The following is a 24,191-nucleotide window of genomic DNA, read 5'->3' on the forward strand; positions in this document are numbered from 1 at the left end:
CCGGGGGAAGCTCCTGGCTTCAGATCGGTGGAGCTCTGGCCGTTGCGGCCATCTGGGGAGTAAACCAGTGGATGCAAGACCTCTCTCTGTGTCTCTACCTCTCTCTGTAACTCTGTCTTTCAAATAAATAAAATAAATCTTTAAAAAAGAAAAAGAGGGCAAGCTGTTAGTTCAAAGTAGGAAAGGAAGATACAGGTTTCAGTCGAGGCTCTGTCCCACTTACCTACTTTGAGCCTCAGATCCGTTATTTAAAACTGAGGCTGCAAGTGCCTGTCCAGATAGCCACCCCAGGCCCTGTAAGAACCAAATGAACAATGCATGTGAGAGTGTTTTGAAGCTGGAAAATACTGTCCATACTTGTTTCATGCACCACACCGGAAAATGATGAAACATGCCTGTCTCCATGATGATACTCAGCTGTTTTCAAAGTTCAGTGGCACACATCACCTGCCTCCACTTGGTACAGGGCAATGTGGATGGCTTTGAAATATTGACAGCGTGGTACCTGCATGTTTATTAAAACCACAAGTGGGGTCACCTTTCAAAAGGAACAATTACTAACGTAGAGAGTAGACCAGAGCATCCAGAGCTGAAAGCAGGCAGAGTGGTTCAGGATGAGAGTGTGAACCTGCTAGTAAAATGCTTCCAACCACGAACAAATTCTGGGGAGGCTCAGCAGTGATGACCCAAAGTCCAGAAAATGCGGAAATGGGTTAAAGAGAGAGAAACCTATTACCCTTGCAGAAAAAAAAGAAAAAGAAAAAAGAAAAAACAAATGATTTTCCATATGCTGCACAACATCTTTGCTCTCAGAGCCAGTGAACCAAACCATCTATTTCTCACATCTCCATAAAAGGCAAAGAAATTTCTGTCAAAATCAGCACCTCGACCTCCCTGCATGCTTATTTCAGATTGTAGTGTGGTGGAACTCCCCTTGTTTGACTGGTTTTTCCCTTCCATTACTTCTTAAAAATTATGTTCATTGGGTATTGTTTTCTGGTTATAAAAGTAGTATATATTCACTGAAGCACACGGGAAACTCTGAAGAAGAAAGCGGTAGTGTGGCCAGCATCAGCCCCCAGCTCCCTTCAGAGGGGGGCTTTTCATTCTGCCTCCTGACTGTCGGTTTGAGACTACTTTGGTTTTTCATTTTAAGCACTTTACCTGATTCCTCCCCCTTTCTAATTTTGTTTCTTAATTTCTCTTCTGAATACTCTGTTATCTCAAACTGTGTCTGTATCAGAAAGGGTATATGAGGGTGTACTCTACAGAAAAGGACTTAAAGCTGTATCTTATGGTGTCTGGAAAGCAGACCCACATTTGTTAGCATATGCATTCAGGTCCCCACTGTCGCTCAGCTGCCTGTTGGGTGTCTGTTGTGTCACTGTCCCTTGCTGATGAATGTGGACACTGTTCTGTGCGCCACAGCCTGTTGAAGTGAGATAGCAGTCCCAGGAAGCGTCAGAGATCATTTGCGGAAGTTTAAAGGGTTAATCCAAGGATTCTGAGCCTCAACACAGCTTGGACACTTTGAAAACTAGGAGGTCGCATGTAGAGCAGCTATAAGGCAGAGCCAATTTTTTCAGGATGAAACCTTTCTCCCCTGTGCCAACACATCAGCTGCTCTGTTCATCTCTATTTAGAACACTGGATATAATCAACGTTTCACACACTCTGTCTTCAGCTTTAGTTTTGAAGCCAATACCACATTCATGATACACAAAACAGAATACTTCACAGAGAGAAAACTGATATCTGCATATTGATGCAGTTGCAAAATAGAACAGCCCCTCAACCAATAGTCTGTCTATTTGGCCCTTCTGTTGTTGACTTAGACTCTGTGCTCATCCTAAACCACCTGCTCATCCCTACCACTGCAGTCCCAGAGGCTCTGTCCTTCCCTGGGCTTTGTTGTCTCCTGTGTGTGCTCCTATGGTTCTGTGATGGTCCCTTGCTCAGCTTCTCTCCCTCTCCCTTGAATTGCCAGCAGGTCTCCCCCGGGGTCCTGCGATATCTCTTTGCACACTGTCTGCTCTCAGTGGCCCGTCCTCCCCTCTTACCATTATTGTTACTGTGAGTTTTTGGCATACCATATCAGCCAAAGTTGACAGCCTTCCCCTAGTTGTGGCATTGGGTCCCTCCACAGGGATAGGAAGGCCAGAAGAAAGCAAGGGTTTTGCTGTCCCAGCACTTGGCAGGCCACAGTGATACGGATTGGTAGAAGTTCCCTCAGCGTTTGTCCGTTTCCCCCAAATTGTCCTGGCCCAGAATTCAAAGCATTGTCAATGTCAGAGCCCAGGGTGCCTGTCACAGGGCTCATAATCTGCCTCCATTGACCTAGAGCTTCTTTCTGATGGCAGCAAACCCCTCCCTGCCCCTGAATCTATCCAAGGTTACTTTTAACTCAAGTACATATATCTACATTGGTGTCCTAGAACATTTTACATATGTTTGGTTGGTAATCCTAGATTATCATCTGCAAACCGAAAGGCAGTGTTGGCCACGTATTTAATAGAGTCTTCCCCAGAGGAGGGCAGACCTATCCTGGGGCTGCGGGTATTTTTGAGGAGGGAGCCCAAGACCTAAAAGTCCATTCACTGTGTGGCAGTATTCCCACATCACCACCCTGCAGAAGTGAATAGATGAAGAGGGAGCAGCCCACCTGGCCTGAGAGCTGCAGCCATCATGAAGGAAACAGGTGCAGCATCCTCTGGAGGAGTTTACCTTCCTCCGTGAACCATGTGCCCACAACAGTGCCTGCTGCCCCGTGCCTGGGTCTGCTCTTGTTCAGTTTCATGCTGAAAAAAGGACTTAATTCATTTGTAGACTTTGTTTCCCTTGTTTCTGCTTCTCCATTTCTTGTATATCTTTTTTCTTTTCCTCCTGTTGTTCCTTTCTCAATTTTTTTGCTTTTTTTGTCCTCTACTTGTTTTGTTTGTTTTACCTTTCCTGTCCCTCTCCAAATTCCTCCTCCTCCACCTCCTCCTCTTCTTTTTCCTCTTCCTCTTTTGTCTTTCTCCATTGCCGCCTCCTCCTCTTCCTTGTTTGGTCCTTTTTGAAGTTGAGCCCAGTGGCGGGACTCCACGGCGTAGACCTCTCTCCTTCTGCCCTTGCTGTGTCCAGGAAGGTAACGTAATTTCACCAACCTCATCCCCACTGCCTCAGAGGGTCCGTAGCAGTATTAGTTAAACAGAGCCAAACCAAACTATTCCCCTCTCTTTCTCTGACACTCGATGAACCTGTTACAAAATGTCATGAATATGTGGCAGTTTCTTACAAGGTACAGTATCCCTTTGACTGTGTGAGGGAGGACTGGGGTTCAGAGTGAAGCCAGGGAGCCTCCAGGTCTGGGCCTCTCCAGGCTGCTGCGGATCTTTCCACCATATTGCCCCACTATTCATGCTTGGGGTCTTTGAGCCTCAAATCCATCAGGTAGAGGGGCCAGGATCGCGGGTGAGGAACCTCCCACCTGTGTGGCACGATTTGTATTTGGTGTTGTCAAGGAATACTGTCCTTACAAAGACTGGTCTGCACAAACAGCCCCGAGTTCTTTCCCAGAACAACCACTAAAAACAAACTTCTCAACCTCGTGTCTTGCTGAGTGTGTTTTGTTTTTGTTTTTGTTTAAGTTTGTCTGATTTGAAGTCTGTTGTGGTAATGAGACTGTCATTGGAAAGGCATGTGGGCAGGGGAAGGGGGTGTGTTCATGACTAACCCCTGCTAACCTCTTACTCCGCTCTCCATGGCTCTCATATTTGACTTCCACCCACCCCACCACGTCCCTTTTCCCATTGGCTGTGAATGAGCTCCACCATAGCTCATGAGTGGTGTTCAGATGTCTCCTAATGGAATCCTTTTGTCTTCACACACGGGGAGGTGGGAAGGAGCAAAAGCCGTCCCGGTGTGCTCACGACTGCTGCGCGGGACAGCTTGCATGCCTCAGGGCTCCATCCTCCATGGCCATGGGGGCACACTGTGCAGAGACGCTCCGAAAGGAATGCATGGAACTAAACTGTGGGCTGGTTTAAAAGCCAAATACCCAAGTCTATTGGATTGGGTGAGGAGAACTTGGGTCCCCAGACATGCAGGCGGGCCTCTACAGGAGCAGGCTGGGCAGGCCAGGAGGGAGCTTCCATCCTTCAGAGTAGGGCTCAGGGACAGGACATCACTTTGGGAGCAGAGTTGCATGTGCATTTGGGGCACGATACAGACACTAATGCCCTGCTTGTGTGAACGTGATACATTTCCAACTTTCTAGAGTATGGCCACTGGGTAAAGACTAACTGGCTTTGGGCTCATGTGTGTCAAGCATGCACCACCACAGGAAGAGATTTGTCTTTGAGCCATGTATAAGAATTCCCCTCAAGGGCAAGAATGCAGGCAACAGTGTGTAAGGAACTTAACACTCAGGAGGCCTTCTGCCTGAGTTTGTATTCTGTACATTCTTGGGATTGCCTTAACCAGGCTGAAACAGCCAAGTGACTCAGAATGAAGGAGCTTTGCAAGGTTTCCCAGTCCATCACCTCTTACCCTGAGGCCCAGGGTTGGACTTCAGGAAGCCTGTGAACACCCCGGCACTCTGTGTAAATTGTTTGATGTATACACATAAGCATTTCTCTACGAAGAGAGTCCTTAGATTTCATGAGATTCTCAGAACAGTTTGTAATCAAAAACTATTGAGAAGTTATCAGCATCATCTATCCTTTAAGTAGGACCACACTTTGTCATGATCAGCTTTGTGCTCCAAAGAAAAGGAGTTTGTTCTCACTTTGGGTGGTTTGATTCCTTGGGAAGTTCCTCCTCCATCCTCCTGCTACACTTCGGCCCAGTGGGTGAGGCCACCCCTGATGAGACTGAGATACCAGTTGTGGGTCTGTTCAGGGTAGCCTGTCTGACAGGCAGGCACCAGCACCAGAATCTGCTGTTGGCTTTAAATCAGAGCCAGGAGTGGCCACCTTTCCTAGTCTCTGGCGTCTGCTGGTATTTCTTTGCCCTTGGCGAGACACCCTAAAATCGTCCTGGGATGTCCTGCACATAGCAAGCACCATTCATTAGAAGAGTGTCAGGAAGCCTGATAGGCTGCAAGCTAAGAAGAGACACCTTCCTGATCAGGATAAAAGAAATGAGGAGGCATTGACATTGGTGGGCCTAGGAAAGAACTGGGCCAAATGACCATAACTTCAAAGGAGAGTGAAGTCCAGTTGGTAGGTTTACATTTGCCCTGTTTGGTACCAGTTTTCTCAAAGGAGCATGCAGTGAGTAAATACTAATTTAATGAAGAAAGAACAAAGTGGGGAGAGGGCAAAGCAGTTTAAGTCCAAAAGATAACCACTGATCAGGAGAGATGAATAGGAATAGTCATGGGCCAGGGTTACTGATGGGGAGAAGGCAAGGCGGGGAAAGACAAGTGGAAAGCATAGGCTCCATCAGACCCTGGAGGAGGGCATGAGCAGGGGCCTGCCATTCTCCGTGCCCCCCCTACCCCCCCGGATGTAGGCAAACTTTGGGCCTGGCTTGGGAGTGTTCCGGCAGCATCTTGCTCGGCTCTCTTTGCACATTTGCCCCAGTGTGATGGTTCCTTGGGCTGGGGTAGACGAGAGCCACTCCCCACAGCCTGACACACGCTATCTCTTGGCAGGCATGGGCAAGAAGGATGACCCCAAGCTGATGCAAGAGTGGTTCAAGTTGGTGCAAGAGAAAAACGCCATGGTGCGCTATGAGTCGGAGCTGATGATTTTGTAAGTAGCCTTAGGTTGGGGGTCGCAGCCAGGGGGCAACACCAGCTCCCTTGCTGTCACATAGCTATCCTAATTTGTGCCAAAGTCACTGTGGCTTGTCTCCCTCCCCCTTCCCCCAACCTTAGTGCCCGGGAGCTGGAGCTGGAAGACCGACAGAGCCGCCTGCAGCAAGAGCTCCGGGAGCGAATGGCTGTGGAAGGTACATGGAGCCAGGGGAGGCACCCACAGGAGGGCTGGCATGGGCTGTTGCCTCATACCCTTCATGCCCGCTGTCTTCGGCCTTTACCCCAGATCACCTGAAGACTGAGGAGGAGTTGGCAGAGGAGAAGAAGATCTTGAATGAGATGCTGGATGTGGTGGAACAGAGAGACTCTCTGGTGGCCCTGCTGGAGGAGCAGAGACTCCGGGAGAAAGAGGAAGACAAGGACCTGGAGGCCGCCATGCTGTCAAAGGGCTTCAGCCTCAACTGGTCCTGAGCCCCGGGAGCTCGCTCCTTGGTCTGTCGGCATCTGCCTGCCTGAGCTGCGTTCTCCCAGCCTCCTGGATCCCTGGTCTGGGAATGCCTGGCAGCTCGTGGGAGCCTGCACTCATGCCCACGTGCCTCCTGAAAATGGGGTCAGGTTCCGTGTGATGGGGAGACACCAGGCAACAGGCTCCCAGGCCTCCTCGGGAGATGCTCAGCTGGACTCCCCACTGGAGACGAGAGAAAGGAGCCTGTGCGTTGGATGCAGGACTGGGGGAAGCCGCGCGGGCCCTGAGAACACGCCACCAGTGCCTGCCCTTCTGCATACGGTAAGAGAAGGATGCTGCTTCCTTGTGAAGCTGCAGCGGCCCCACCAAGTGCCCTCTACAGGGTGGAAGGGGCACTTGTCTTCTTCATGCTCCTGGTAGCACCACCAAAGAAGTAAATAAGAAGGCCCACCAAGATCAAAGCGAATGGAGACCTGAGAGAGGAGCAATGGCCAGTTAGGGCAATGCCCACCCCAGCCCCACAGGGGAAGCAGAGGGGCAGGCAGGCCCTGGAGTCCATTATGCAAGTTAGGAGGATGCAAGATGGGTCTGTCCCCAGCCCCCACACCACACACTGGACCCCAAGTGGCCAAATGCCCCAGGCTTCTCTTGGCTGCTGCCTGAGGCCTGTGGATTGCTGCATTATGCTTATAGTTCACAACCATTTCTGACACTGGAAAGTACTGACTTTGGGGGACCGAGTTCAAGCCCCCCTCTGACAGACAGGCATTGTCCCTGTCCAGTGCTTCACGCTGGGGGCAGGAGATCACCTTTGTCCTCAGCGTTTTTCCTGTGTTTGCACATTGAAATGAAGCTGACGACCTAGCAAGACGCTCAGCCACTTTGGACCTTTTTTTGTCAATTAACTTATTTTTTTTCACATTCCAATAAATTTATTCTGTAAAAACAGTATTTTTTTGTTTGAATTTTTTTTGGTAGTAAGCTTTTCAACTAAAAAACCTCAAATATGAGAAAGATATTCCAAGGACAAGCATAACAGGATCAGTAAAATCCAAACTGTCAAAAGTTGTTCACAATATAAGCTGGCACAGAAATAAATAAGACTCTCTAATATCACAATAGCAATAATAATATACAAAGGTACTTTTTCAAAAATTATATTATGTATATTATGAAAAAACTATTCATGAATTTCAACAATTTTGCCCCAAAATAAACTTTAATTCCATTTCCATGAACTATTTGAAGTACCCTCATACATGTAATAATGGTTTATGGATGAATATTAACTACCTTACTTCTAGTTCCAAAAGATAGCAGTTCATTTTTTTTAAAGAGTTGTGTATTTATTTGTTTGAAAGAGTTACACAGAGACAGAAGGAGAGAGAAAGAGAGAAACAAAGAGAGGGATCTTCCATCCACAGGTTCATTCCCCAGATGGCCACCAACTGGGGCTGGGCCAGGCCAAAGCCTGGAGCTTCTTCCAGGTCTCCCACATAGGTGGCAGGATCCCAAGTACTTGGGCCATCTTCCACTGTCTTTCCCAGGCTTTAGCAGGGAGCTGGATTGGAAGTAGAGCAGCCAGGACAAAAACCAATGCCCTCATGGGATTATCTGCTACATCACCATGCTGGCCCCATAACAGATCATTTTTTAAAGTGTTTATGTAAGGGGCCAGTGCTGTGGCACAGCAGGTTAAGCCACTGTCTGCAGTACCAGCATCCCATATGGGTGCTGGTTCGAGTCCCAGCTGCCCCACTTCCAATCCAGCTTCCTGCTAATGTCCTGGGAAAGCAGCATAGGATGGCCCAAGTCCTTGGGCCCCTGCACCCACTTGGGAGACCTGAAAGAAGCTTCTAGCTCCTGGCTTCAAGACCAGCCCAGCGCCAGCTGTTGTGGCCATCTGGGAAGTGAACCAGAGGATGGAAGATATCTCTTTTTCTCTCTGTCTGTCTTTCCTCTCTCTCGCTCTCTCTGTAACTCTTTCAAATAAATAAATCTTTCAAGAAAAACAAAACTGTGTATTTAAAAGTATTTTGGGGCCAGCACTGTGGCATAGCAGGTAAAGCCGCCACCTGCAATGCCGACACCCCATATGGGCGGCAGTTCTAATCCTGGCTGCTCCACTTCTGATCCAGCTCTCTGCTTTGGCCTGGGAAAGCAGAAGATGGCCCAAGTCCTTGAGCCCCTGCACCCATGTGGGAGACCCAGAAGAAGCTTCTGGCTCCTGGCTTCAGATAGGCACAGCTCTGGCCATTGCGGCCAATGTGTAACTCTGACTTGCAATAAATAAACAAATCTTAAAAAAAAATAAATAGAAATATTTCATCTGATTTCCCCATAGGGCTGCTGCTGACCTGGCTTTAAAAATGTATCCACCTTGAGTGATTAGTTCAAATTGTGTTGGCACTGGGAAAAAATAAATCATGAATTTTATTTTGGGATAATACAAAAAGACTCACTAACTTCACATAAACTCAGTTTGGAGGATGTTTCTCCAGACATTAACATAATGTATTTCTTCAGTATGCCAACATAATGTGTCTGGAAATTCCTTCCCTGGTTCTGTCAAAGAGGAAGCCCCATCCTTAAGTATTAGGTTTAGTGGTCACCTAAAATACACTAAGTAATACTTAACTAATTGATAATAATGGGGTAAAGGCAGAAAACTGATGAGCATGACAGCCCAGAAATCCTAGGACCCGGGTAAGTCTGCAAAACTTGAAAACCCTTAGTGGTTAAATGCAACTTCAGTGGCCAGATAAGATGGAATTTAAGTGGCTAACCTTTAAAAGGGCTACAGTGTTTCTTTCCAAACCCAAGAAAGAGAGAGAGAGAGAGACAGACTAATGTCCATACAAAAGCTAGGTTTCTGACAATGAGGACTACGTGCTGACGCGCATCAAATCCAAGAATACGAAACGGGCATCCTGCGAACAGTTCACCAGAAACTGAACTAAAATATCTTTGTTTTGATGCAAAAATGTTTTGAAAACCATGCCGTATTTTCATTTCTTGTGGCTTCCCTTCCTAGGCGGCGTTCAGTGCCGTCCCAGTGGCCCGTGCGTTTCTGCAAGTCTGAAGCTGGGTTTCCTGTGGCCCCCGGAGCTACCTGTTTTCCTCGCCTCTTCATCTCCTGGGGGTTCCCAGGACTCCTGGGGGGTGTCTCTGAGGCATGTGACTTTTTCACCTCGCCTTTTCCATCTTCTCCAGCACCCTTCCAGGCCTCTCGCACCTGCACGGTTCCCTTCCCTTCCCCTGGGCTCCTGCGGTGCCCGGGCTGAGCGGCACCACCCTCAGCAAGGTCTCTGTTGCCCACAGTCCCTCAGGAAATTCTCTCCATCTCTGCCACCTTCCGAACTTGTCTTTTAGTCCTTCTGTGGGGAGACATCTTTGGATCTCCATATGTGGTTTCCTGGGGTGCCTGAGAAGAAGATGGGGATGCTCCTACAAGAGGCGCGATGGGGTCGGCCAGTCACAGTCCCGCAGCCCTGCGCTCACCCACATCTGCCCCGCCACGTGGCCGTCTCCCATCTAGCTCAGTGGCGGCTCCTGTGCACGGGCGAGCACCAGGCCTCAAGTCCCTAACTCCTCCTCGGGCACTGACTGCAAACACCACCGCACTGTTATCCTCACATGATCTGCAGTTCTGCCTCCTGCGCCCATCACCCATCGGTTAATTCCTAGGTGCTAGGCCTCCCCCACAGCACCCAAGCCTGCAGGGGCACCTGCTGTCAACATTTAAAAATTCTCATACAGGAGAAACTTTATTTCTATATCTCTGCTAAAGACACTGATCACCTGGTACCTGTACATGGGGGCAACAAAATAGGCCTCTGCCCAATACTGACCAGATATTTGTATTACGCAAATATTGTCCTTTTCACAGTGCTGCTGACCCCGTTGGAATCAGGGAGCAGCTCCAGACCCTGGTGGGTCCTTGCTTGCTGCTTTTTTCTCCCTGCTCCTATCATTGTGCCACTCCCTGCCTCTGCTGGGCCACTAGAGCCTGACTCCTCGGCCCTGCCAGTGTGGAGATTGATCTCAGCACAGATGCCACTCTAGGAATCCTGCCTCTGCATTACCTGTCTTCTTTCTCGGTTTTGTGCTGCTTTTCTCTTCTGTGGGCAGGCTCACTAAAGAAAATTAGGGAGAAGTCCTCCTCTGGCTGGCTAGCACTGTGTAGGGCAGGGACCTTGTGACCAGCCCTGCCTGAAATCCAGGCAAGTGCTGCAGCAGCTGGTGGGTTAGGCTGGTCTCTCACAGTGCTGTGGGTCCAGCCTTCCTTTCCCCGCCTGCACCAGAATCTTCACAGGGCAGCAGAGAATAAGCACCAGGCCCAGCTCTTTATGCCAAACTGTTCCTTTCTCATGGGTCAGCCGGATACTGGCTGTGTATAGCTCATTGAGCCACTATTGGAAAACTGGGGGGCTGTGGCGCTTGTCCAGTGACAGAATCAGCTCTCAGCCAGCCTGGAAAATTCCACTGTTAGTGCCAGACCAGTGCAGAAGGGGCCCACCAGCCAACTCCTGGTGAGGAGGGGTCAGTGTAGACAGAACAGAGGCCCAGCAACTCCTCAAGGATCCTGAGGGTGGTATAGGCCAGGGATCCATGCTGACCTTGGAATTTCCATGAGAATCCACACTGTGCCTCAGTTCAAACCTTTATTCCAGCTACAAAGGACCAAGGAACCTGTCTTGTTCTTCACTTTGTCCAGAAGTTGCAACATAGCAGCGATCACAGCTCTGACTTCGCTTCTCCTGTCTTCTGATGAGGCCATCTATTTTCACTCTATCTCATTATGGGTGGCAAGGAGGATGTTCTACATCCCCTCCACACACCCCAATCTTCCCATAAAATTGGACTTGGGGAAGGGCCTTCATTGCCTGCGTGGCTTTCCCAACTCCATTCTCTCAAATGCCATCATAGTCAGCCAAGCGGCAGAGCTGTCTCCATTTCCTTGTAGCTCCTGCTAAACTCTGAACAAGGAAGCAATTTCAGAAATGACTTGCAAGGGATGCAACAGTAGTCAGCCTCAGCATCCCTGCATCTAGCAAAGCACACACTGCTGCCTGCAGTTACTAGAAAGGAAGATGTGCAGAGCAACTTCACACATCCACTGCCCTAGGGCCCACATTGTGGCCCAGCAGTTTAAGCTACTGCTGTGAATCCAACCTCTGCTCCTGATCCGGCTCCCTGCTAATGTGCCTGAGAAGGCAGCTGAGGGTGGCACAGATATTTGGGCTGCTGCAACCATGTGGGAGACCAGGATGGAGTTCCTAGTCCCTAGCTTCAGCCTGGACCAGCCCTGACTATTGCAGCCGTTTGGAGAATGGACCAGCAGATGGAAGATACATCTCTCTTTCTCTCTCTCTCTGCCTTTAAAATAAATCAACAAATCTTTAAAGTTACCCACTTCCTGTACAATGATCCCCTACTGACCTCTCCCAGCAGTGTTAGTACTTCAAGTTCCAGTAAAGTCATTTTTTAAAGCTGAGGCTGTCACTTTGTAACCATTAGTTTACAGTTGATTTTAGTACTCTCCAGACTTGCTGCATGAAATATTTTCCAACTCTGAAAGTACATGCAGCTCCAGGCAGATTTTCTTTCCAAGATTTAAGTCTTTGAAGGATAGCAGAAACAAGGATATATTTACATAAATATGCATATAGAATGCCAGAGTTCCTTTGAGCTCAGTAGGAGTCCATGTTGGCTCTGGAGGTCAGCCAAGAGGTAAGGCTCTCCACTACCCTCCGCCCCACCCCCACTCCTGAGTAGGAGGGTGGTAGGGGAGTGGTTGACCAGCTGCTCCATGTGGGATCCTGACCCTGCCCAGATGTGTCTAGGCCTTTCCCCCAGCAGCCATCCTCAAGCTGATTTTGTCCAGCAATGATACTGTTCTCGAAAGGGAAAAATATTTAGGGGGGTAGAGAGCAAGAAGGAGGAGAGTTTTATGTTGTTTGTTGTTAAGATGGTAACAGCTGACCAAAAAGGAGAATAGGCCATTTCACGTGCAGGAAATTTTTTTTTTTTTTTTTTTTTTTTTTTTAAAGGGCAAGCATTTAACCCATTAGTTGAGACATCTGTTCCCATATCAGAGTGGCTGAATTCAATACTCCGCTCCAGCTCTTGACTCCAGCTTGCTGCCCGTGCAGACCCTGGGGAGCAGCAGGTAGAGGCTCCAGTGGTTGGGTTCCTGGCCCACACAGAGACCTGGATTGAGTTCCCAGTCCCAGGTATTGCAGGTATCTGAGGAGTGAGCCAGTGGCTGAGAGCTGTGTCTTTATCTCTGCCTTTCAGATAAGTGTTTAATGTAAATATAGAATGTATTTGCTAAGTCATTTTTCGGTGAGATGACATCGTGGTGTACTGGCAAGCTGTTCTGTCTAGCATGTGCAAGTTGTTGAAAGCATACAGTCTCTCAATTTATGCTTTTTTTTCAGTCCTCCATATTTTTTTGACTCAGCCATCAACTGCTAGCTAGCACTTGAGAAAATGTCTGAGGCCACCTGGTGCCAAAAAGAAGCTGCTCTTGAAAACCTCGCTCAAGGAGCCCCTTGATGAGATGCCTGCTCTTTAAAATAGAAATCCTCCACCTCAGAGTGATCCTGTTTCCCTGGCAACCTGCTGAGGCCTGCCTGGGCTCTGGCTTTTGGCACAGCTGACCAAAGTGGCTTGGGGTCTGTGGCCTCTAGGCCCAAATCATTCAGATGCTTCGGTGCCCCAAGTTCCTTCAGTGCATATGCTAAGGGAGCCTTCGTTAGCCTGGAATCATCCACAAGAGGTGAAAGGGAACAGTCCTGGCTGGCTGTTCTCCACTTGCTACAAGAAGCCTTCAAGGTACATTCCAGCTGTCTTTAACCCCCCTCTTGGTGTGTTGGCCCATCAGAAGTTTTTCTGACTTTAGGGATCACCCACAAAGCTGATCTAAGGGCACCATGTTGCTCTCTGAAGAAGTAACAGTAGCAGCAAGGTGGGGAAGACCAGGAACAAATGCATGGAGGTGAGCCTGGCCTAGCAGCCGGGAGTCACTGCCCTGGAGTGCAGCCACTGCTGGCTAGAGCCTCTGACCAAATACAAGCAAGCCTGGCCAGGACAAATGTGGATGCATTCAGTAGGAAAGATGAGAACAGAATCCTAGGATAGCCAGCTCACAAGTGGATGCGGTGTGGCCCCAGGTTCCTGAAAGGAAAGGTGGGTCGTGGCCCTTGTCCGTAGGGACAAAAAATGGAATTTGGTGACCATCTGATGTTGACTCTTGCTCCTCACAGGGGCTCGCTTGTTTTATTGTGTATTTATGTGGAGTACAGTGTGACACTTCATTACCCACACATGATATATATGTGTATTTGGCATCTTCATTTCCTGGAATGTCTTCTAAATTTTTAATTGACACATGATAATGGCACCCGCCATAGGGAGGAGCTGGAAGGTTGGGAACATGGGGTGGTGATGAGGAGATGAAGAGTTCCCTGTTTCTTCAGTGCACACTGTCTACTCGGGCTACAGTGTATGGAGAAGCTCGGGGCCAGCGCTTGCCACAGGCAGGATTTGGCTATGGTTCCCAGCAACCCCACGCAGCAGGAAACCGGAAGGGAAGGCTGCGAGGCTACCTCACAAGCACCCCTCTTTCTTCCAAGAATCTGGCACAGCTGATGGCACCAAAATCCCTCCTGAGCCCAATGTGCTCTCCTAGTCCCTTCTCGGGAATCAGAGTCAAAAGCAGTAGAGAGAACGAGAGCCATCTGCCCCAAGCCTCCTCCTCTGAGTTCCCTGCCCAGATGCTCCTTCTTACAGACGCAGTGAGCATGGTACAGAGCCATGTTCTAGGCAGCTTGCACACTGAGCCAAGGAGCGGATCAGACTAGGCACAGGGGCCATGTGGCCCTCCGAGAGCTCCTGGAGAGCCACCTCTGTGAGCCTTCACCTTGTAGCATTTTTGGCAGCCCCCACCTTGTGTCTGCTACCATAAAGTCTTCTTGCAGCTGAAGCCTAAATCAGGAAATTGGAGTCCCAGTTTCTCAGGGTGGGCCATGTATGCTATTGCCTCTGCCCAAGGTGCCACCCACTCCCCACCACAAAGTGGCAGGGAAGACAGCGTCTCTGTGATACATGCACACACAGACACCACTTCCTTTTCATAACCTCCTGTCCTTTTTGAACCAGAGTGGAGAGCTAGTTCTAAAGCAGATCGGGTAGGCCAGCCACAGCCCAGGCCCCAGGACTAGACACAACTCCAGCTCATCATCTCCCCACCACTGTAAACAGCCCGTTCTTTGCCAACACCGCAGGTCACACTGAATCATCTCCAAAGTAGGCAGATGTAGCTTCCTGCAGACCCCAGGGAAGGGTCCTTCATAAGGGCACAGCACCCCGTGGAGCTGCCTCTTCAGCTGTCCAGAAATGAGAAAGAGGTTCCTGGGGTCTGCGCCCAACTGCAGAGACAGCGGCAGGGATGAGACAGGTAAGCATGAGGCTGGTGTGCACATGGGGCATTTATTCCTGCCTCTCCCCCGACTTCTGTGCGAAAGCTGTAGGGTCCAAGAGAGGGCAATGCATCGAAGGCCTTGAGTCTCTCTCTCTCTCTCTCTCTCTCTCTCAGCGAGAAGAGAGAATGCATGCTGGTCTACTCCCTAAATGCCTTCATAGCTGGGGCTGGGCTAGGGTCAAAGCTAGGAACTTGGAACTCAATCCAGGTCTCCTGTGTCAGTGGCAGGTACCCAACTACTCAGCCATCACTCAGAATCTGCGTTGGCTGGAAGCTGGCGTCAGGAACAAGAGCCAGGAATCAAACCCAGGCATTCCTATGTGGGCTGCAGGCATCTTAACCTCTGGACCAGATGCCTGCCCACCTTGGAGATTCTTTTTTTTTTTTAATTTTTAAAGATATATTAATATGAAAGCAGAGTTATAGAGAGGCAGAAGCAGAGAGAGAGAGAGAGAGAGAGAGAGAGAGAGAGAGAGGTCTTCCATCCGTTGGTTCACTCCCCAATTGGCAGCAACTGCCGGAACTGCCCTGATCCAAAGCCAGGAGCCAGGAGCTTCTTCCAGGTCTCCCACACGGGTACAGGGGCCCAAGGACTTGGGCCATCTTCTACTGCTTTCCCAGGCCATAGCAGAGAGCTGGATCAGAAGTGGAGCAGCCAAGACTCAAACAGGTGCCCATATGGGATGCTGGCACTGCAGGCAGTGGCTTAATCTGCTACGCAGCAGCGCCGGCCCCTGGAGATTCTTAAATCAAGGCCTTTGTGGATGTGTAGGCCTCTGCCACAAAGGTAACTGGTGCGCACCTTGAAGAGGGGACGACAAACCCAAGGAGACCAATAAGACTAGAGCTTCCCTGTGCCTTTAATGGCTGGCTCCCTACAGCCCAAAATCATTTGTTTCCCTGTGCTAAGCTAACAGAGTTGTGTGATTATGTTTAATTATTTCAAATGTTGGGCCAAATTCTGTTTGCTCTCATGAATTGCTTCATTGTTGAATACTCCCAAAAGCCCATGTGTTAGAGGCTTGGTCTCCACAGTGAGGCAGTTGCGAGGTGGTAGAACCTTCCAGAGGTGTAGCCTAGCTCCTTGGGGCCACACCTGATATAAGAACCTGAATGTGGCCCCACCACTCTCAGGCTTCCTGGTTCCCTTCCTATGCTGAGGCTCTGCCTTCTCCACCATCAAAGGTCCTATGCAAAGCCAGAGCAAGGGCCAAAAGAATAGGCCCTTGCTGTTCACACCCCCAGGGACTGGCTCTGCAGGTGATGGGAACAATGGGTGTTTCGTGATAGAGGAAGCTTTCAAAGCCCAGGTTTGGCTCTCTAGCCTTTGTGACTTCCCTGCAATCTGAGCGCCAAAAGGTCGCTCTCCTCTCCTACAGTTTATTTAACTTAAAAAAAAATTGGGGCCCTGGCGCTGTGGCACAGAGGGTTAACACCCTGGCCTAAAGCGCCGGCATCCCATATGGGCGCCGGTTTGAGACCCGGCTGCTCCACTTCCGATCCAGCTCTCTGCTATGGCCTGGGAAAGCAGTAAGAAGATGGCCTAGGTCCTTGGGCCCCTGCACCCGCATGGGAGACCTGGAAGAAGCTCCCAGCTTCAGATCAGCACAAATCTGGCCATTGCAGACATCTGGGGAGTGAACAATCAGATGGAAGACCTTTCTCTCTCTCTCTCTCTCTCTCTCTCTTTCCTTCTCTCTTTCTCTCTGCTTCTCCTCTTTCTGTGTAACTCTGACTTTCAAATAAATAAATAAATCTCAAAAAAAATTCTAAAGCACAAAATAATTTTTAAAAAGTTTTCTTTATTTATCTGAAAGGCAGAGCAGCAGAGAGAAAGAGAGAGAGTGGCCAAGACCTTCCATCCACTGGTTCACTCTCCAGATGACTGAAACAGCCAGGGCGAGGCCTGACAAAAGCCAGGAGCCTGGCACTCCATCCTGGTCTCCCACATGAGTGGCAAGGGCAATCTTCCTCTGCCTCCCCAGGTGCATTAGCAGGGAGCTGGATCCAAAACCAAGCAGCTGGGACTTGAACTCACACTGCTGTACAGGATGCTGGCATCACAAGCAGTAGCCTAACCTTTTGCACTGCAACACTGGCCTTAAGAACTATAAATACTTCATAAAAACATAACCAGAACCACACTCTCATTCAACACCAGCTTCATGTTGTGGTAAATAACACTTCTGACCCCAGTAATTGATGTTTCTTCTTAAAAAAATCTATAGAAATTCTGTTTTAAATTCTTATTTATTTATACTTATCTGAAAGACAGGAAGACAGAGAAAGAAAGAAAGAGATCTTGTATCCGCTGTTCATTTCCCAAATGCCTACAACAGCATCCTGTTGCCTCCCAGGTTACACATTAGCAGGAAGCTAGACTTGAAAGCAGAGGCAGGGTTCGAAACCAGGTGCTCTTTTTTTTTTATATTTATTTATTTAGTTAGTTGCAAAGCAGAGTTAGAGAAAGAAAGAGAGATTGGCTATCTATTGGTTCATTCCCCAATGACCATAACAGCCAGGGCTGGGCCTGGCCGAAGCCAGGAGCCTAGAACTCCATCTGAGTTTCTGATGTAGGTAGCAAGCACCATCTTCCACTGCCCTTCCAGGCACATTAGCAGGGATCTGAATGGAAAGTGGAGCAGCCGGGACTTGAACTGGTGCCCATATGGGATGCCGGAACTGCAGGTGGCAGTTTTACCTGTTACACCACAGCACCAGCCCACACCTAAAGCTCTTAACATGAGCTGCCTAGGCTATGGAAGCCTTTTAAATCCACAAACTCCATCAGTATTTAGACAAGGCTATAAGCAAAGTGGAAGTTCTCTCCTCCCTTCAGAGAGAAGTATCTCCTTCTTTGATGACCACTTCTTTCCACTGGTGTCTCGCTCACTAAGGTCCTTCATATAGGACATTTTTTGCCACAGTGTGTTGGCTTTCCATGCCTGAGATGCTCTCATGGGCTTTTCAGCCAGACAAGAATGCCTAAAGAGCTGATTCTGAGGTCAGAGTGCTATTTAAAGCAATTGTCATTCTACGAGTTGGATGTATGGACTGCTCCCCATGTTAACGCATTCACTCCTTTGTAATTTTATTATTATTATCAGACCCTTAATCCTATCCATATGATCACTTTAAACTCAAGATGGTATTTTTACCACCCAGCTGAAGGGGATTTGGGATCCCATGGCAAATTTTGAAGCTGTACCCTTAGAAGTCAGTCCATAGGAATGTATGTAGAACTATACAGCTTTACAGTTACAAACTTCATACACTTCATAATTGCAACTTTAGGAACATGGTGATCCTTCCCACACTCCCACCCCTCTTATTCCTCCCACAAATTTCTATTAACTAGTGACTTAATCACGAGGCCAAACATGCACCCCTTGTATTTTTTATATTTATATTGACATTACAGCAAAGTCATCACAACACTGTTCTCAGACACAGTGTTTCAGAAAATAGGTCTTTTCTCAAAGCTTTTCCCACAAGTCTTTCCATAATAAAGCTTCTCTAGGGCTCCTGGGCTGCCCTCAGCATCTTCCAGGACCAGGAACAGAGGCCTTTTGGAGAGGCTTGGCAGCACCACCCTTGGGCAACAGACCCTCAGAGTCAAGACTCTGTGACTCCCGACTCCTCTGCTTGCCCATGTGGCTGTGATTAAGCCAAACACTGTCATGACAGAAGGGCCTGGGCTGCAGAACCAAGGCAGAGAGAAAGACAGAGTGTGCACAAGCTCTCTCTCTCTGCCTCACAAATAAATAAATGTTATTTTTTTAAAATTCTGATTCTACAAAAAATAATCATATGGGCTGAAAGCAGCTGTATGATCAAGGATGACAAATTAGGAAACTGGCCTATTTCAAGCCAAAACTCTACTTGGGAGAAAGACATTGAGAAGTTGACCCTGGGAAGGTGACCTGAATACAGTGCTGTCTGCCAGAGCCCCTGAGGGATGAAAGAGGGCCTGGGGAGTGTCCCAGAGAGGGGCAGTGCCAAGATGTGGAGAGGGGTGAAGCCTTACTGGTTAGAATGAGTGGTGACAACAGCATGACGTCCCCCCAGCCTGCTACTCCTGCCCCTGAATTTCCCCTACACTTTAGAAAGGACTTGTGCAAGGGCCCCGGGGAGGATCGGTCTCTGTGGAATGGCCTGTGACCACAGAGATTCTGACAAGCCCTGCTTAGGCTGAGGCCAGGGCACATACATTGGGTGCCCAGGAGGGCTGAGGCACACACACATATGCCTGGGTCTTGTGGTCTCACCTTTGAGAGCTGAACAGTGAGTTCAGCCAGGGCAGGGAGCCAGTGGCATCTGCAGCACCCCTCCAGGCCAGTCTCACTGAATCTGGGAGAGCCACAGTTTAAAGCCTCCCCGTCCTCCTCCTTTGCCTCCAAGCTGATGCTGCTATGGGCTCTGCCCCGTCCCTTTTCCCTTATGCACAACCAGGAATGATCCCAAGAACTTTATCCCCCTCTCCAGGAAGCAAATTCTGTGTTGGAGGCCCCTTGGACACATGAAACAGACACCAGACCGGGAGTCTGATCGGGGACCTGCCTCTGCCTGGCGCCCACCTGGCTGTGCCTGGGAAAACAGCATTCACATCCCTGTATGTGGTTGCTGAGCCCCAGAGCTAACAGATGCTGTGTTCCCAGAGTTGTGCGGGGTTCATTGCCCACCCTGGTCCACTGCTTACATGCACAGTCACACACCAGCCTCCAGGGCTGTGCCCAGGCCCTGCCCACAGCATGTGTTCCAGTAACAGCTCCCTGCTCAGGAAGCCACCAGTTTCCTGGAAATCAGCATGACATCTGGAGTGCTGTGACTGGCAGGGAATCCAATGCCAGAAGAAAGATAGCAGAACCTTCACAGAAGAGGCAGTCTGTGTCGCCTGGGACCTGTGATGCAAACCCAGGCATTGATTCTCCAGCTGTCGCAGGTCCAGCTCTGCTGTGCATCAGGCTTCAGGGAAGGAAGACTCCTAGTCCCTTTGCTCTTGGAGCAGAGTCCTGCACCCCCACCCACTCACTGCCACATAGCAATCTGGAGCCACGCCCCTCCGGGCAGAATCCTGGACACTGTAGTTTGCCCTCTTAGCATCTGCATTAGCCAGCCAGCCCCACTGTAACGAGACCTAAGACAAGCTACTCATGAAGGAAGGTTGATTTGGGCTCATGGTTCTAGAGGATCACAGTCCAAGATGAGGCTGTTGAAGACGTACTTCTTGCAGGCATAGTCCCAAGGCATCTCGCATAGCAAGAGCGAAGTGTGCCTCTCTATGCCTCCTGACAAATCCACCACAGGCGCCACCCTAACAACATAGCCTCATTACTTCCCAAAGGCCCTGTTTATCATCATTTACTTTATGTATCTGAAAGGCAGGGATGTTAGGTAGGAAGTTAGGAATTAGCTTATGTGTGTGAGAGAGGGGCCTGGGGAAACCAGTGTCTACAGAAGCCCAGCATCCACACTTCAAGGTCCTGCCCAGACCCTGATAACTTTCCAGGTGGTCCCAGCCCTTCCCTCCATGGGAAAGCCCCCTTCTCAGCATCAAATGGGTTGCCTGGCCTGATAACACTAAAAACTTCTACACTCTCCTCTAAGGCAGGTACACTAGGGGGAAGCCCCTCTGCCAGCAAACCTGGGGAGGAATTTCCTAATTTACACTTAGCAAATCCTTTGTCCTAGAGGAGGGGTGGGGATGGGAGAAACCTGGACTCCTTTTCCCTTGTAAGCCCTTGGGCTAGAGCAAAGCTAGGAGCCAGGAGCACAAACCAAACCAGGGCTCCCACATGGGTGGCAGGTACTTACCTAGTTAGTTGGGCCATCGCCTGCAGCCTCCCAGGGCCTTCTTTAGCAGAAAGCTGGGAGGGGGAACAGAGCCTGAACTCAAACCCAGGCACTCTGAAGAATATGCAGGCACCCCAAGCAGCAGTCACTGGGCCAAATGCCTGACCCCAGGCCCTTCCTCCAAACACCGTAATTGGTTTAAGTTCCAAGCCTCTGAGCACCATTCTTGTAGAAGTCTGGGGACCCAGTCTTTAACATGTGGGCCTTTGGGGGATGCTCAAAATAATATCCAAAGTATAGCAGTGTCCCTTTCCCCAACAAATCACCTTGTAAAACAGTCCAGGCACAACCACCTCACCCTGGGGATGAGTGACCCAGGCCAGCCCTGGAGGACAAATGCTGGAGAATCATGTCCTGAGCCTACAGCCAGGCCTCTGGAGGGGTGGTTCAGAGATTTTCTAGTTGTTCTAGCCTTAGGAATGAGTCCTTCAACATCATGCTGGTTTGATGCCTGGAGAGGGGTTGCCCATAGAGGAAATCCCAGACAGTACAGATGCTGAGTCACAGCCCAGAGTCAGAGCCAACCACAGCTTCCCAGGACCACGCCCACCTTCATGCCCTGGCGCACTGAGCCCAGCTCTGCCTGCCCAGGTGAGCCACGCTGCCCTTACGGGCCTGAGCGTCACTTCTGCCTTGCAGGCCCTGGTCTCGGATCTCACCAGCTTGCCCATTTCCTCCAGCAGCATTTGTGGGTCTTTGCTCTCCCTGAGTACTTGCCTTCCAGACCCACCTGTTCTCTATGTCTCAGAGCCCAGCCTCTGACCTGGCAGATAGCACTTCAGAGGTAGAGGAGCCAGGCCCACCTCTTGGGCCAGGCAGACACCGTTCCCTGCCAGGAAACTATTCTGCTGCACTGGCCTGTGTGTGCACCTTCCCAGGACAGGAGACTCAGTTCCCTCACAAGCCCCTCTCCTGGCCCCCTTGACAGCAGGTACCTTAACCTCACTTTTGTTCCCTGAGTGCCAGCCCAGCTGCTATGGGAGATGAGAAGCCGCCAGTCTGATGCTTCATGAGTCCCCTGCCCTCTGCTAGTTTGATGTTGCCTGAGAGGGCCCTGCCACATTTTTGCTTCCTTTTTGCCACCCCAGAGCTGGGACAGGGATTTCTTTTCACTTTCTGTTGCAGAGGGGAGTGGATGGGGCCACCAGGGTAGAAGACACCTGGGAGCTGCACCCAGGAGCCAGCTGGGTACTCTCCAGTCATCAGCTGTTATAAGCTCTGTGCACAGAGGGGAGAGGCTGGGGCTGTGGTGATGGGACTTGCAAGGCAGTTTGGGTCCCTCCTGCCCCCTCTATCCAGACCCTTACCCACCCTAAGATAGAAAAATGCCCAGCCTGCTGAGGTCTGGGCCCTCTGCCATGTGTTCAGTCAGTGTGCACATTGGCAGTTGGTTACCCACCTCTGTGAATTTATTATTTATTTTCTTAGAATAAATTCAGTTTGGTTGTGAGTGTACATTCTTTCTCCTCTCTGATCTGCATCCCTTTTCCTTAACATTTGGTGTCCCATGTGAGGGAGAGAGTGAGGGATCTGTATCTTGCTCAACCCAGCCACTCCTGCATCCCCTGGGTAAGAGCTGTGATCCTCCCCCTCCTCCCCCACCCCGACCTTTCTTCTCCTTTCTGAACTCCTTCCCCTCTTTGCTGTCTCTCCCCACCTTCTCTTTCCTACAATCTCCTTTTGCCCTTTCTGGAAGGGGTCCATGAATGCATGTGACTGGGACCAGACTGAGTAGAGACTGAGGATTTCTGGCCAAGGCTACTCTTTGGTGGGATCCAAAACTCTCCAGGTGAATACCAGCAACACTGCCCAATGGGGTATTCTAGTGTCACCTTCCCCCTTCTTACTGTCATTTCTTTTCTTTTTCTTTTTTTTTAAGGTTTATTTATTTATTTGAAAGTCAGAGTTACACAAAGAAGGAGAGGCAGAGAGAGAGGTCTATCCAATGGTTCACTTGAACCAGCACCCATATGAGATACTGGTACTCCAGGCTGGGGCTTTAACCCACTATGCCACAGCGCTGGCCCCCTGTCATTTCTGACTAAGTGCATCTCCTGGGTGGAGGGAGAGTGTAACTCTGAGGTCACCCCATCAGACAGCCCTGAGAGACACCTCTCCAGAACTCCCCAGATGAGTTGAGAACCACTGCAGTCACTCACGTTCTCACTTGCACTTTCTTATTTCCCCACGAATTCACAGCCAGATCTCATCACTGCATGCCCACACTGGTCCTCATTCTCAGCCCATTGGATGGGTAAGAGGTCAGCTCTTGTCTCCTTAGAGTGAACTGGGGCAGACCAGCCATTGTCTCCCATCTCCAGGAGGTCTAGGGTAGACTTTGGTCCTGCTTACCCATCCCTTTTATTCTGGGAACAAGAGGAGGCCTCTGGGAGGTCTAACATGGGGTGAACCTGTTCCACTTGAGAGTGAGGACATTTGCCTTAAAGTCCAAACCACTCTTCCCTGGGAGAAGATTCTGATTGTGTGGGAATCTTGAGGGATGCCCTAAGAGAGTAATCCTCCAATCTTTGGGCCCATTTCACCAGATCCATGGGCTCCAAAATTTCTCATATTTTGCCTGTCTCTTAAATTTGCACAAATTGGTCCTAAAGGGGAGATAAGGCCAAAGAAATGTGCAAGCATTTGGCACTTTTGCTCTCAAAATTCTTTATGAACTCAATAACTTTGCACAGAGAAATGGAAAATAGTCAGAGGTCCCTTACATTCAAGCCTTTGTCCTCCTCCAAGGTCATCTTTCCTCATTCCAAGCCCTTGGGCAGGAGAAAAGCCAGGGGCCTCCTCTAGAACCCTTGACTTTCCCTTCTTGCACTGTTCCTGTTCCCTCAAGGATGCTGCCACCTCTGGAACATGACCTCTACTCACCCTGTCGCCCTGTCTGGCTCCTCCCCACTGCTTCCCCTCAGCAGCAGCTGAAGCTGCCTCTCTCCTCTCTTCCTGATCCCTCCTCCTCTGTTCTGCCACTCCTCCCCATGGGTGCAGAAGGATGCTGTAAATGCTGGTAGCATGTTTATTGCTCTGAAAAGTCCCGCACCTGGGACATTCCAAATTGCTAAGACAATGCACCATAAACTTCACCAAAGACTCTTTCTCAAAACTTCTGCCCACCTTACTAGGGTCCCTGTGGCGCTCTGCACCTCCTCCAACAAACAGCTTAAGAAAGGACTATGCTTGCTGTTCAAATGCAATGAAACCTGACATTAACACCTCCTCCCTCATCCTCTGTCCAGGCGGGCTCAGTCCATTTCTCTCTCTCTCTCTCTCTCTCTCTCTCTCTTTCACTTTCACTTTCTCTCATTTTTAAAAGATTTTATTAATTTATTTGAGAGGTAGAGTTACAGATAGAGAGAGAGACAGAAAGAAAGGTCTTCCATCCCCTGGTTCACTCCCCAGATAGCTGTCGTGGCTGGAGCTGTGCTGATCTGAAGCCAGGAGCCAGGAGCTTCTGTTGGGTCTCCCACGTGCATGAAGGAGCCCAAGGACTTGGGCCATTTCTACTGCTTTCCCAGGTCATAGCAGAGAGCTGGATCAGAAGAGGAGCAGCCAGGACATGAACTAGAGCCCATATGGGATTCCAGTGCCACAGGCAGAGGCTTAGCCCACTACGACACAGTGCTGACCCC

General features: G+C 49.6%; 1 protein-coding gene across 46 annotated transcripts in view; it reads left to right on the forward strand.

Annotated features, from left to right (window-relative positions):
• MICAL3 (microtubule associated monooxygenase, calponin and LIM domain containing 3) overlaps positions 1-7,160 on the forward strand; it is a 232,899-nt gene extending 225,739 nt beyond the window's left edge. For 30 of the 46 annotated variants that reach the window (XM_008250134.4, XM_089304311.1, XM_089304321.1 and 27 more), the window contains 4 exons: positions 3,062-3,127; positions 5,639-5,738; positions 5,864-5,937; positions 6,030-7,160. In XM_008250134.4, the coding sequence (XP_008248356.1) occupies positions 3,062-3,127; positions 5,639-5,738; positions 5,864-5,937; positions 6,030-6,214 (425 nt within the window). In that variant the 3' untranslated portion in view covers positions 6,215-7,160. The remainder of the gene's footprint in view (positions 1-3,061; positions 3,128-5,638; positions 5,739-5,863; positions 5,938-6,029) is intronic. The other 16 variants (XM_008250137.5, XM_008250140.5, XM_070049080.2 and 13 more) reach the window with 1 other exon arrangement.
• The last annotated feature ends 17,031 nt before the right edge of the window (positions 7,161-24,191 follow it).

This window comes from Oryctolagus cuniculus, chromosome 9, assembly GCF_051225735.1.
Source record: "Oryctolagus cuniculus isolate XC-2025 breed Fujian yellow rabbit chromosome 9, ASM5122573v1, whole genome shotgun sequence".
Taxonomy (NCBI): Eukaryota; Metazoa; Chordata; class Mammalia; order Lagomorpha; family Leporidae; genus Oryctolagus; species Oryctolagus cuniculus.